The sequence below is a fragment of the Phaethon aethereus genome, assembly GCF_964289735.1.
Source record: "Phaethon aethereus genome assembly, chromosome: 1".
NCBI lineage: Eukaryota > Metazoa > Chordata > Aves > Phaethontiformes > Phaethontidae > Phaethon > Phaethon aethereus.
Genome location: NC_138575.1, coordinates 139,436,519 through 139,449,414, shown reverse-complemented (window position 1 = coordinate 139,449,414; position 12,896 = coordinate 139,436,519). Strand labels below are relative to the sequence as shown.

The following is a 12,896-nucleotide window of genomic DNA, read 5'->3' as shown; positions in this document are numbered from 1 at the left end:
TCGGATTTGATTTTTACTGTGGGCCTATGCATTGTGCTGTTGCCCATGACTGACTGGCCTACATTTCATCCATCAACGTACCTTTGCTTATCTACTGCAGAATTAGAATGGGTCTGTTGAATCTATTTGTGGTTTTCATGGGGAGAGAGGTAACATTTTTAGAAACAGAAAGAATGTCAGATGAAAAACCATTGCTGTGTATGTTGCCATGCAGGCAGGACAGGAGAGAAATTGTGGTGGGATCAACGGACTGGAGAACAGCATCTGTTATCGTATTTCGTTCTGTGATAAAGCCAGGTGATAATGCAAGGGTTGTTAAGCTAGAGTGACATTTTGCTTTAATACATAGGGTGCAATAACTAAGCTGTATTTGGTGTGACAGACTAAACAGATAGCTGCCATCAAGGTGCAGATAATGTTAACAGGCATTCAGAGATAGAACTGGAAAACCAAGACTCACATCATGATAAGTGGGTTGTAGTATAACAGTGATATGCCATGGGGTGTACTTTGTGAAGTACTTTACTGGTTTTGTACCTCCAGTTGTTCTCTGAAGTGTATGAGGGCATCTCTTCATCTCTTTCTTTTTTTCTTTTTTCCTTTTTTTTTCTTTTTTTCTTTTTTCTTTTTTTCTTTTTTTCTTTTTTCTTTTTTTTTTCTTTTTCCCCTGAGAGAGAGCATTCTCTCAGTATTCATTATTCATTTTGTATTAACACATGCTTTGGTTTTAAGACTGTTTGCTTCAGTAGTTCTTCTGGGATGCTAGTTGCCATCATTCATCTCTTCAGACCAAGGTAATGGTCTACTTCTTTGTAGTGACCTATGTGCTATGCCTCGTCCTGGAGTCACTGTTATGGTACAGCCATCATGCTGATTAAATGGGTCTGTTTTCTGGAGGGTCCTTTATTCTGTGCATTTGTCTTCAAAGATTTCTAAGTAATTTTGTAGTCCAAGTTCTGTTTGGCATCTTTGGAATATGCTTAATGTATCACTATATGGTGGATAGTGTGTACTGTACTGACTCAGTAGTGATAGCAGACACAGTGCTCATCAGAAAAATGGACCACTAGTAATACAATTGCCCTTTTATCAGATGTCCCAATTGTGGTGTTCTGGTGTCAGTGTCTCCTTGGCATTGCAATAGTAAAACCAATGTGAGGGTTTCAAAACCTTTGGGATCCCGGAGCCTCTGAAAGAAAAAGCATATGGGATTCAGATGAGGATTCAGATACCTAATAGAAGAAAGATGTCTACATGTGAGTGAAGTGCTGACTCAAGTTATAACCCATAGAGATCTTGGGCTTGATTCTGTTGGCTAAACACAGGTGTCTAGTGAGACCTGAGGTAGCTCAGCATATCCCACTTGCCTTCCAGCTGCCGCCTCTTAGGGGAACTGATGCCTTTGAATCTTTGAAGTTTCTGAAATGGTAGAAGACACCTGTGTTTAGGTAACTAAACTGATCCCCTAGACAGTGAAAACAATGCATGATTTGCTTGTAGAGACTACTTCAGGATGAGCTGAACTATGAGATTGCATTGACGTTATCAATATGGAATAAAACGTGGTATTAAACCTCAAACTTTTTCCTAAATTTCAAACAATCTTACCCTGTGCATCCCATTCCAACTGTATAGCATCCTGTTGTGGTCTCAAGCAGAACTATACTGGGTAAAAGAAACTACTCTTTATTTGCAAACTGTTGCAGAAGTGCTTTTGGATCCACTGTGCCAAGTGCCAGGCAAATACTAATGGAAGACATAGTTGCAGCACATAAAGTTCACAGCTGAAAAAGTAGCGTATCGGCAAGGGCTCTGCCTGTAAACAGAGTTTTGGCATAAGCAAAGACAGTGTTTCACAATTGCTTTAAGCCACATAATTATCTGTTTCAAGCCAGGTCAGTTCCTTGTTCCAGTTTTCTCTGGGACTGTACAAGTCCTACTGCTAATACAATGGAGAGAGCAGGAAGACAAAATCCAAGCGGACTAAGAAGGAGACTGCCTCTTCTGGCAAAACATTTGCATTTAGATCAGCTTAAAGGGACTGCAAAACTGTGGCCTTGCTATGAGGGAGTTGTTATTGTAGGGTAAGAACTTTTATGGAGAAGCCTTACTCAGATATGAAGGCCTTTTTCCAGTGTAGCTTATAGTGTTTGAGAAGGAATTTAAGCTAAATCAGAAACAACCCCTCCATTTGCTCTCTTTTACCAGTAAGTTAGTGCAGGGCACGTTGTTGCTTAGAGCCGTACTTATGTTTTATGGTGAAACTTCTGCACAGAGGTCAGGTCTTTAACAGACGATGCATTTTTCAAATGTTGGCTAATGCATTTTTGCAAAGCTTACCTAGTCTGGGATTTTAAAGTTGGAGTGTCTTGTGGCACTGTTTGGCTTGGCCTGAAGTGTTCTCAAGGAACTGTAAATCAGACACATTATGTTGATCGAAGTGACTCTCGTTTATTGAGATACGACATTCAATCAGATCATTCTACCTCTCTGTCCAGATTTAGTCAAATCCTGAGTATGGGGCAAACGAAGGAAGTGGTTTGGGGTTGTTTTTTATGGCAACCAAAAATGTTATCCTTCTGATAGGCATCTATACATAATGATTCATTTTCGTAATTGCTCATTGACTCCACTGGCAGGCTGCTATGAGTGTGTATGTGTATATATAGCTCTCCATGGTTTAAGTTGCATGTGACACCTTACAGTAATGTTACCTGTCTCTGGTTTGTTAGAATAGCCTCTTGTGTTATTGCTGGGGGACTTGGGGGTGCCCAGGCTACGGAGGAGACTTGGTTGATTTTCCTGGCTTAGTGTTTACTTGGCCTTTATGTTTCAGTTGTGTGTATGCCCCAAGCGAATGGAGCCAGAAGGAAACACAGAGATGTACTTAGTGCCATTATGGAGATGCTCATTTCCACGCCTGCGGTGTAAATGGTGGTGTTATGTCTGGTGGCTATGGCCATTATGTGGAATCACAGAATCATTAAGGTTGGAAAAGACTTAAGATCAAGTCCAACCATCAACCCAACACCATCATGTCCACTAAACCATGTCCTGAAATGCCACATCCACATGTTTTTTCAATACTTCCAGTGATGGTGACTCTACCACCTCTCTGGGCAGCCTGTTCCAATGTTTGACCATTGACCAGGAAGGTGCAAGCCACAGAGCAGAGCTCCTCCCAAGCTCACCTGGCCAGCAAGTGTGCAGCCTCTTGTCTCTCTGCACAGACCTGCTCTGGGAGAGGTGAGACATTTCCTAAATGAGAGCTTCTAGAAAGTGTGGAGGACTGTTTTTTCTAGTGAAGCCATTCCTTCTTTTCAGCTAGAAGCATATTTTGGGTTTCTTCCCCCCACGATTTAGATATGAAGGCTCCTATATCTAAATACCAAAAGCAGGTACAGCAGAAAAGACTCATGTCAGCCTCCTGTACTAGACTCACCCTTACGGAATACCACTTTGCATCAACAGCATAAGGCTGTTGATTACACTTCCTTTGCAGCTCAGGTTAAGTGAGTGGTGTAAGTCATCTGACAGTCAGAGCTGTAATGTCAACGTATGCCAGGGATGGGGACCATGGTGTGAGCTTTCCCAGTTCTGTTGGCATCAGGAAGGCTCTTGCATTTGGATAGTTGGGGCATTGTATCATGGGGGTGGGGATGGGAGAGCTTTGAGTTTAAAGATAATTTAGAGTTTAACATTTTTGATGATGTTTGTTACCTAGAATGAAAGTGGTAATTAAGTCAATTGTCATGTTTTCAAATTATTTAATACTGTTCTGTCTCTCTCACTTTGTGATGTTTGGTCATAAATAATGAGTTCCTTTCAGTGGCACATTATCCTATGGGCCTCCTTTCCGAAACAGCTGTATTCTGGGCATATCATTACATGAAGCACCAACGGATTTAAAGTATCTTAGTGGACTTCTTGGTATTGATAATAATGTAACACCTTTGCAGGTTCTTGCCACTGTGTTCTCCTGGGGCTTGAAGCTTGCTTTCTTTTCCTCCTTTCTGAACAGTAAGCTCAAATCTCTCCAAAATAATGTGATAAGCATGTTTTGCATGAGGACCCACTCACACTGAATGCAAACTAGCCTCAGTGTTGTATGTAGCCACATTTCCTCAGACCCATTTTCTGTGGCACTGCAAAATGTTTGATTAAGTTTGTGGAAGCTGTATGAAGGCACGTATGTAATCTCTGAATTTTATCTCCACGTTTGCAAATGTAGCATCTCTAAATTTCTCTGTGCTGTGATTCATTATTTCCTTTTACTTTATTTTGGAAGGTGACAGGACTACTAAAACATTCATTGCTTCTGAGCCAGGGTAATATTAAATTTGGTTACATGCTTTGGATATGTAAATGTGTCAGATCAATGGTATGCTCTGTCCTGTTTGCTTCCACCAGCACACCCATGCCTGATGTGCATGTGAAGTTCAATGTATACTTTGCAAACTGGCTGAGGCAGTGCATGCAATTTATGTCTTTGTGACATTTTGTGCCATGCCCTCGATTCTTCCATGCACCTAAGTGCAGCTATTACGCTGTCTTATGTTATGGCTTATGTATGTGACAATGAATAGAGAGGCCTGAAGAATTTTTTGGCACGGGTTAACTAGGAGAAAACTGTGCTCTACATGAGTTATCTAGACAACGAAAAATGCTGATTTAAACACAGTATTCCTTACTTAAGGCCTGCAGTCTTCATTTGATAAATATTTCCATTAAAATTAGTGGAACTATTTGCAGGCCCGGTTCTGCTTACGTTGAACTTGCTAGGGGAAACCAGCTGACTCTAGAGATGCCATGTAACCAAGTCTCAATAGTGTTGATCTTCCTGGCCTTACATCATCGTACTTAACAAAACTGTCCTTCATCTAGTGTTAAAATAGGAGTCGCTAAATACTGTTTTGTAAAACAGAATTGACTCTGAATTTGTCAGACTACTTGAAGTTGTCTGAACCAACTCCTCTTAGTTAAGAGAAACAAGAAAAGATCTGAGTTCAAACAATATTCAGCTCCTCATTCATGTTCAATTGAAAATTTATCCACTAAAATTGAGTTTTAAAATTTAACACTTCACATGAGAGAGATTGTGTATGTGACTGTTCAGGAATTAAATTGTGAAAAAGCCATCTCTCTTGGAAGTACAATGCTATTTTATTACTGACATGTAAAAATCAGTGTGAAGTACAATTATTAAAAGTCCCATGCATCAGTCAGTTTATTGACAATGTCCAGATTTATTTTTTTTAGAACTTTTTCTATAAGTGCTAAAACATCACAGATCCAAGGACTAAAAAATAGCAATTTTGAATGTAATTTGCACATCTAATCAGTTGCCTTCCCACAATACTTAAAGATTTGTTTTAATTTAATTAAAGTAGTAATGCAGTGTGTAGTTGCTCCAATTTTTTTTTTTTTGCTTCTTGAGTTTGTAGTGGACTTTAACAAATTACTTATTTTATGTGCTTTTATCTCAAATTTCACTTTCATACACACTGATGTTAGCCTCCTATAAACTTGTTCTCAAAACCGGTACAGTGATGTTAATAACCTGTTCACATTGAAAATTCAAGTTAACCTTACTTTACAAGTAGGCTGGGAAAGATGCCTCTTTTGCCTCAAAGGAAAGCTTGGGCAGTGTATGTCTACAGGGTTACTATTTCAAAATACAGAGACCAGCACTGTCAGTAGCATAATTGATGTTAGCAGCTCTCTGAAGCCTTTCACTTCTCTGTTGCAGCTTCTTTTCTAAGCTCACAGTGTCTCTTCAGCCTCCTCTAAGCAGAGAGCAAACCTGTCTCCTCTCGGGGCTCCAGAGGTACCCCACCCGCCCCCCTTCTGTTTCTTTCTCAGTTTGTCTTTCTCTGGTGAGCACAAATGAACTACATGTCTTGTGGCAAAGCACAAGCCTGGAGCTGTGAAAGCCTGTTTCCTGGCTAGAGGAATAGAGAGTGTAAAATTGGAATAAACCCAAAAATATTTCTGTCTAAGATAAGACCTTTTTGGCCATTGTTTGTCATTTGTGCTGACAGGGTAAAAGAAGTTCAAGTTTAAGATAAGCCTGACTGGAAAATACTATCCTTTCTAAATTTCCTTTTCTGCCTTTTTTTCAGGAGATACTCATTTTCCCTTTCCCAGATTTTTAGCTTCAGCAAACATTTTGTTTGCACTCATTTGATTTTTTACCTGTTATGCAAAAATTCAACCTCCAGATTCATAATTAAAGTTCATGGTATTCAATTCACATTTAAAACGGCACCGAAGAATTAATTTTGCACATAGAGAAGGAACTTGTTCTCCACACTTCGTTACTGACTCTGAAGCAAGATAAGAATTAAATTTTAGTATGAGGATTCCTCTTCTTGAGACAGGTGGTTTTTTTTCTATCAACATTAGCACATTTGGCTGTGCCACATACATCAACGCTTGAGGTGTGCTGTGCATTTAACTACGCCATGCACACTGCAGCGCCTCAGGTTACCCGGAGGTTGTGTCACATCCCGTGGCGCTCCATACCCTAATTTCGCCTGACATTATGCTTTGACTCATCATGTTAGATTAGGTACAGCGTGTGTGCCCATACGTGAGAGGATGCTTTTGTGCCGTACAGTTACTGTAGACTGGAGGAGTTGGTGTTAAGTGTTGGATGTGATCTCGGTGTTCAAGCTCCCTGGATCGGTGCAGTGGCCTCGCACCAAAGGAAATAAATCAGCAGTGCTCTAACAACGTGTTCTTCTCTCTAGGCAAGCTGACACAGGGGCCCTGAGGGATAACCCGCGGGAGAAGAGGGATCAGCTGGACCAGAATTTAGACCACAAGTGGAAGGCATCTGTGAGACTTTTGCATGCGCAAGAGCCTACGGTTCTGCCTCACGAGAGACGGGGGAGGTCTGGGACGTTGCCTAGTGATTACCGATACTCTCAGGAAAACGTGAACGGGAAGAGCAAGCGTTGTAGCCCGCCTCATCTCCCCTGCTCTGAGCCACAGACCTTGAACGAGAACCACTCCTGTCTGTCCCAGGGCAAAGGAGAGGAAAACCATAGGGTAGAGCCGGTGCTGCTGAATAAGAAGCGTGGACCTGCTCCTCAGAGGCCGCCGCCACCGAAAAGAGATAAATACAGGCGACCAGATAATTCTGCACCATCGCTTGGCACCTCTTCTGAATCCCTGCTGGCAGTGCCCAGCCGACTTTTTCCGTCCTCGTCCCCCAGCTCTGCCGAAGTATTTGCCAGTCAATCCTCTCTCTGTCAGAGTCCTGCAGCTTTCAATGGAAAACTGAAGAGTGCTCATCCACAGGAGCTCCAGCAAGCGTCATCCACGGAGAATGTTTGTCAGCACTTAGAAGAAAAAACGCACCTTAGGTCTGAGTCTGTATTGTCTTCGAAGTATCGGTATCTTCACAAACCTGGCATGGAGACATCAAGGTCCCCTTCTCCTCAGTTTGCACCACAGAAGCTTACTGATAAACCTCCTGTGTCCGTACAGGATGAGAACCCAGCCAGGTACTAGATGTAACTCTCTTACTATTTTATTAACACTTTTTGCCCAGTTAGACCTTATCAATGGTTGACTGTTCATTTTCTTTACTAGATTCATTAAGCATGAGCCATCCCAGCATGTCCTAAAGAGACTTAAGACTTTTGTGAAATTCCAGTTGGTACCGTTGAAGTCCTTCAACTGGTCTGTGGTTTCTTTTAGCTGATTGATGCTGCTCAGGTGTTACAGCTGGTAGTTTGTAGAAAAATGGGAGGGATGGATTCAAATGGATTTTCCATTCTATGTCTGGGTGAAATCAGAAAACTCCCTGTTGTCATTTCCCTCACCCGAGTCTGTATATGAATATGAATCAGTGTAGGGACAAAGCAGATGTGGGAAAGGAAGCTGTATCCTTTGTGAGAACATGTGTTTTGAAAGCACACACAGTAAGGTACACTGACAAATCATGACTGTTTTCATGTTGCTTTTACGATGAAACATGGCATGCCAGGTAGTCTGCGGAGGGATCTGCAGCACTGTTTGTGTTGAGATGGGCTGAAGATTTAGCAGAATGTCAGTCATTTCCCAAGCTAGATAAACTCAGAATTAGACAAACCAACTGAAATTGAGTGGTGTGTCGGTCATATGCTGCTAACATCATAAAAGGTTTTTCTCCCACAAGATAACAAACTCTTCCAGGAAGCTCAGGGATCCTAGTTTTCATAAATCCTTCAGCACTACAATTCATGGATAAAGAATGAAAACAAAAACTCCAAGCTGAATGAATGCAGAGTTTACTTCCCTGAGCAAAAGTAGTTGGAATAGCTTGTCTCTACTGTAATGTAAATGGTTGAATAGACTCAATCATGTTGTTTTCCAGTGTGCCTTATGACACAGGAAAGATGAATTACTTTTTTCCCTAAACATGCCTTGATGTTTTTCCTTTTGTAACCAAAGGGAAGAAAATGGTATTTCATCCTACAGTGTTTTTTTAACATGAAGTAATAATACAGTTTACTAGGCACACAGATGCTAGGATTCACATGACATGTTGCACTTTTCAAAGGTAGATGACAGTAATGACTTCCTTAATGTATTGCTTTATGAATAGATACTAAGGCTGCATAGGAAGCTAATTGTATTTGTCCTTCCTTTTTACTAAGCTTTAGTGTTGAAATGAGCACTGAGGTGTGCCTAATTATATGCCCATATCTGAATGATAATAAACTTACCCTGAAAATCTTTTGTTAACATTTAAAATTCTTAAGCCCAGACAGCTCTTGTTTGTGCACAATGTATTGTCGTCAGTTAATAATTAGTCAATAACACAGGTATGGCAAAAAAGGAAAGACATGCAGGCCATACCTCTGAACCTTCTATGTGGTACTTACTGTATGGTATTTATTTCATATGAGTAAAAGTCATCAAGTAGATTTATCTTAATATGCAATTAATTAGATTTGGCTTATTACTTCTGTTGGCTCCTCGCATATGAGCTTTTGGACATGCCAGTTTGCATGCTGTGGGCAGCTAATGTTTGATGATGTCAGCATGTAGCTGTTTACTTTTCTTTAAGAAATGTGTCTTGTTTATCAACAGGATTGAGTGAGTGTGTAGGGTTTCCTGCAGCGTTTTAGGTAGGACAATGTAGTGTGGGGAAATACTGGTGGTGTGCAGAACCCAGCTATTTCCAAAGATGACTGTTTAGTGATAATGAAGATGAAAAGAGTGCATTAGTGGATGTGCATCAATAAATTTCCAGTAAACATACACTTGGTTCAAGGAGTGACTCTGCTCATGGTTGGAGTAAAGCTTTGTAATGGCCACAGAGTTGCTGCAAATCAAAATTTCATGCTGCAGTTCCACAAATGGAAAACCTTCAGAAATCAGGAGGATAGTGATTGCAGAAACAGAATTTCTGAAGCACCTGATGTTGAACTGTCTTTGCTCTGACAGAAATCAGTTGACTTAATGATGCCTTAAGGACCTGGAAAATCTTTTACTAGGCTGAGAGGCATGTACTCGGCGTCTCAAAACAGATGACGGGCATTTTGTGTAAAGAATTGCAGTCAGCTCACTTCTTCTCTTCCCATTACTCCCCCACACACACTTATGCACGCATCTTGTATTTCCCCCGAATTCAGAAATGTGTTCCTTTTTGCAGTCTGTGGAGTCCAAGAGGTGTGGGCTTTATTTAAAAACAAGCAAAAGAAAGGGTCGGAGGCAATGGCAGGCCTCTGCCTAGCTCCGGGGCAGCCAGGAGGAGAGCCCACATCTGAAGGCAGGGAACTGGGGCTGAGTGGCGGACACAGGAGCGAGCTATTTAAAATGACAGTCACCCTGAATGAAAACACCCTGACCAAATGGGAATGGGGGGTTCAGCATGGGCTGGGAAAATGGCCCCAAAAGTTGAATCAGTATGCCAAAGCATGTCTGCAGAGCACTTGAGGAAAGTAAATAGCTATTGGGAGACTGCACAGTCATTCAGAAGCAAATATACCTTTAAAATATAAGATACAACTTCTGAAAAATATGAAGTCAAATGGATTTTTCTATTCCCTGTGAAAGAAAAGTACAGCACAATAAAGTATATGTTTATTTTTAAAGAAAGTGACACACCCACACTTAGAGGAAAAGAGCCGTAGTATGTCTTGGTCACTTATCTGAAAGGCGGCAAGCAATCCAGCCAGTTGAAACCAGATATTTTAGCTAGTAGGCAATGTTCCTTTACTTGCTGTAGAACTTCCAAACCCACATTATGACAATAATTTCAAACTTTCTGCAAACTCAAAACCACCAAACCAGACTTCAGTTTCTTGTACAGCTTACATACAGTACAGATGTTTCAGTAATGGTATTTAACGTGTTACTGTCCAACTGAAAAATCAAAGTTAGCCTCCTCTTTAAATAGCTTGCCTTTCTGAATGTCCAAGGTGGCCCTTCATGCTGTGCAGTACAGAATTTTTGCTATAAGCTTTCCATAAAAGGAATATCCACAGTTGTGTGCTATCTTCTTCAGTGGCTGGTTTTTCTTCTTGAATTAGAAAACTAGGACACTATGGTGGGATCTATTTATTAAACTTCTGTATCTTGTGTGAAATTTTACAAATACAGATTATTTTGTTTTCAATCATGGAATTAAATTTTGAATAATTTCCAGGTTTTTCATTTGTGATTATTTGTTATTCTTGTAGTTCAGCACAGGCCTAGCCTGCAGGATGCTTCCGTCTGCTCTGTTGTCTCTTCCCTTGGAAGAGCTGGGAATTGATGTGAGGACATCACAACCTCCCCAGGCAGCTAAACCGCCTGTCAGACCAAAAGCTGAGGCCCACTGTTGGATCTGTGTGAGGCAATGAGGTTGAGCTTGAGGCGTGTTTTCTTCCGTATATGTGGCAGCAAAGGGGTAAAAGGCAGTTCACCAGCACAGTCTCAAATCTGGGGTCTGGCTGCTGAGATTGGACCCACACATTCATGGAAACAAACAGAAGTCCTATACCACGAGTATTGTGCAAGGCTGGTATTAGGATTACTTAGTTCATTACAAATGAACTAATACTATTTAAAATGTGTGGGCAGAAAGGAAAACATGTAGATTCAGGGTTTGAAGTACAATGCAAGGAATATTGTTACCTAGATCTCTCATCTACCTTTTCTCATATTTGTGCTTCCCCACTGATTTGCAAATAAGTATTGAGTTGTAAGGTTCTTACATTTCTAAAGATGGATTTTCCTTGTTTTCCAGAATTGAAAGGGTTATAGACAACAATACGACGGTGAAAATGGTTCCCATCAAGATAGTTCATTCTGAGAGCAGCGCAGAGAAGGAGAGTCGCCAAAGTCTTGTCAGTACCATGGAGCCTCCTGCTTTACCCAGTGGTTTGGAAAAGGACCAAATTAAAACACTCAGCACTTCTGAGCAATCCTATTCACGATTCTGTGCTTACACCAGGCAAGGTGTAGAGCCAGAGCCAGAAGCCAGAACTAAACCAGCTGACCCTCAACCAGCTGAAGAACCTGGGAGCAACTTGAAGGATAACAGTGCTGCCACACCAGCAGTCAGCTATGTAAAGGCCAAAGAGAAGACCTTTGAAGACTGGAAGTCAGAGGAACTAGCCAGAGAGATTGTGGGAAGAGATAAATCTCTAGCAGACATACTAGATCCTACTGTGAAAATAAAAACAACAATGGATCTGATGGTTGGAATATTCCCTAAAGACGAACACCTCTTAGAAGAAGCTCAGCAGCGCAGGAAGCTGCTGCCAAAAGTTCCTTCTCCAAAAATTTCAGAGGAGAAGTGAGTATTACTTTCTGTAGGCCAGTTGTTCCTTGTATGCTGCTGTCCAAAGTGTGTCCGTTTTCCTAAGGGGATGAAGGTGAGGACCTTCCTACTGCTGAGGCTTGGGGCTTTTCTAAGACTCTTAGTTAAAATAGCAGTCAAACATAATACTACTAACAATACCTTTAATGACAGAAAAAGAACAGTGTTGTATAATATGAAAAGTTTCCGGAGACCTGGTGAAAACTATTTGTGTGGGAACGTAAGAAATAATTAACTTCCCCCATTTCACAGCAATTAGGTATTTTTACCAAGATCACCCAGTCTAGTTACTGGAGAGAGAAGGAACAATATTTTAGCCTTTTTTTATGTGATTAAAATTTGCAAAGACAACTTGAAGTGGGCATGAGACGTTTCCTGGAAGTGAATGAGAGCAAAGTAAGAAAATATTTCACTTCCATCCATGTTGACATTCTGTGGGTCTTTTGTTTTCTTGATAGGAGTGACTAAATTAAGTTGTAGCCTTCTCAAGAAGTTCATGTGTAATCCCATAATCAAAAAGATAAATACTTACATTGTAGTAGCCCACATTTGGCAGTCTGAAGGGATACTCTTTATGACACGGAGGTCTTTGCACTACTTAGTAAAATGTGACCTTATGTTTTGTTTCCAGCTGAGATATCTTAGGTACGTTTCACTCATTGTAATGGTGAAAGATCTTCTGCACTACTTCACTTTTAGCTTTTGGTGGGCATGTGCTGAGTTCACACAAATTCTCTTCATAACCAGTATTTATTTATCCTATTTCCATAGGTAATGGCTTTCTGTCGAACCCCCTGCTTAACTGGTGAAATGATGGCTCTAAAAGAGTGTCCTTTCTTTTCGGTGATTAGGGTGTCAAGGCAGTTAATGGAGGTTTTGACTTTTTACCAGGAAAGAGGAGCAGAGCGCACCGTCTGCCATCTCCCTGACAACCAATTCTACTTACTACAGCACATCTGCACCAAAGGCAGAGCTGCTGATTAAAATGAAGGACATGCAGGAGCAGCAGCAACAGCAGCAGAGCGAGGATGATTCTGAAGACGAGCTGGATCATGACTTGTCAGAAAAGAAGGTAAAAGACATTTCTAAAAGC

The 12,896-nt window shown here is 41.0% G+C and overlaps 1 protein-coding gene across 3 annotated transcripts in view; it reads left to right on the top strand.

The window, feature by feature from the left end:
* SHROOM2 (shroom family member 2) overlaps positions 1-12,896 on the top strand; it is a 124,774-nt gene that overhangs the window by 101,455 nt on the left and 10,423 nt on the right. The window contains exons 6-9 of one of the 3 annotated variants that reach the window (XM_082004626.1): positions 5,750-5,827; positions 6,753-7,511; positions 11,228-11,779; positions 12,695-12,875. In XM_082004626.1, coding sequence (XP_081860752.1) covers positions 5,750-5,827; positions 6,753-7,511; positions 11,228-11,779; positions 12,695-12,875 — 1,570 coding nt within the window. Of the gene's footprint in view, positions 1-5,749; positions 5,828-6,752; positions 7,512-11,227; positions 11,780-12,694; positions 12,876-12,896 lie in introns of those variants that run through there. The other 2 variants (XM_082004627.1, XM_082004628.1) reach the window with 2 other exon arrangements.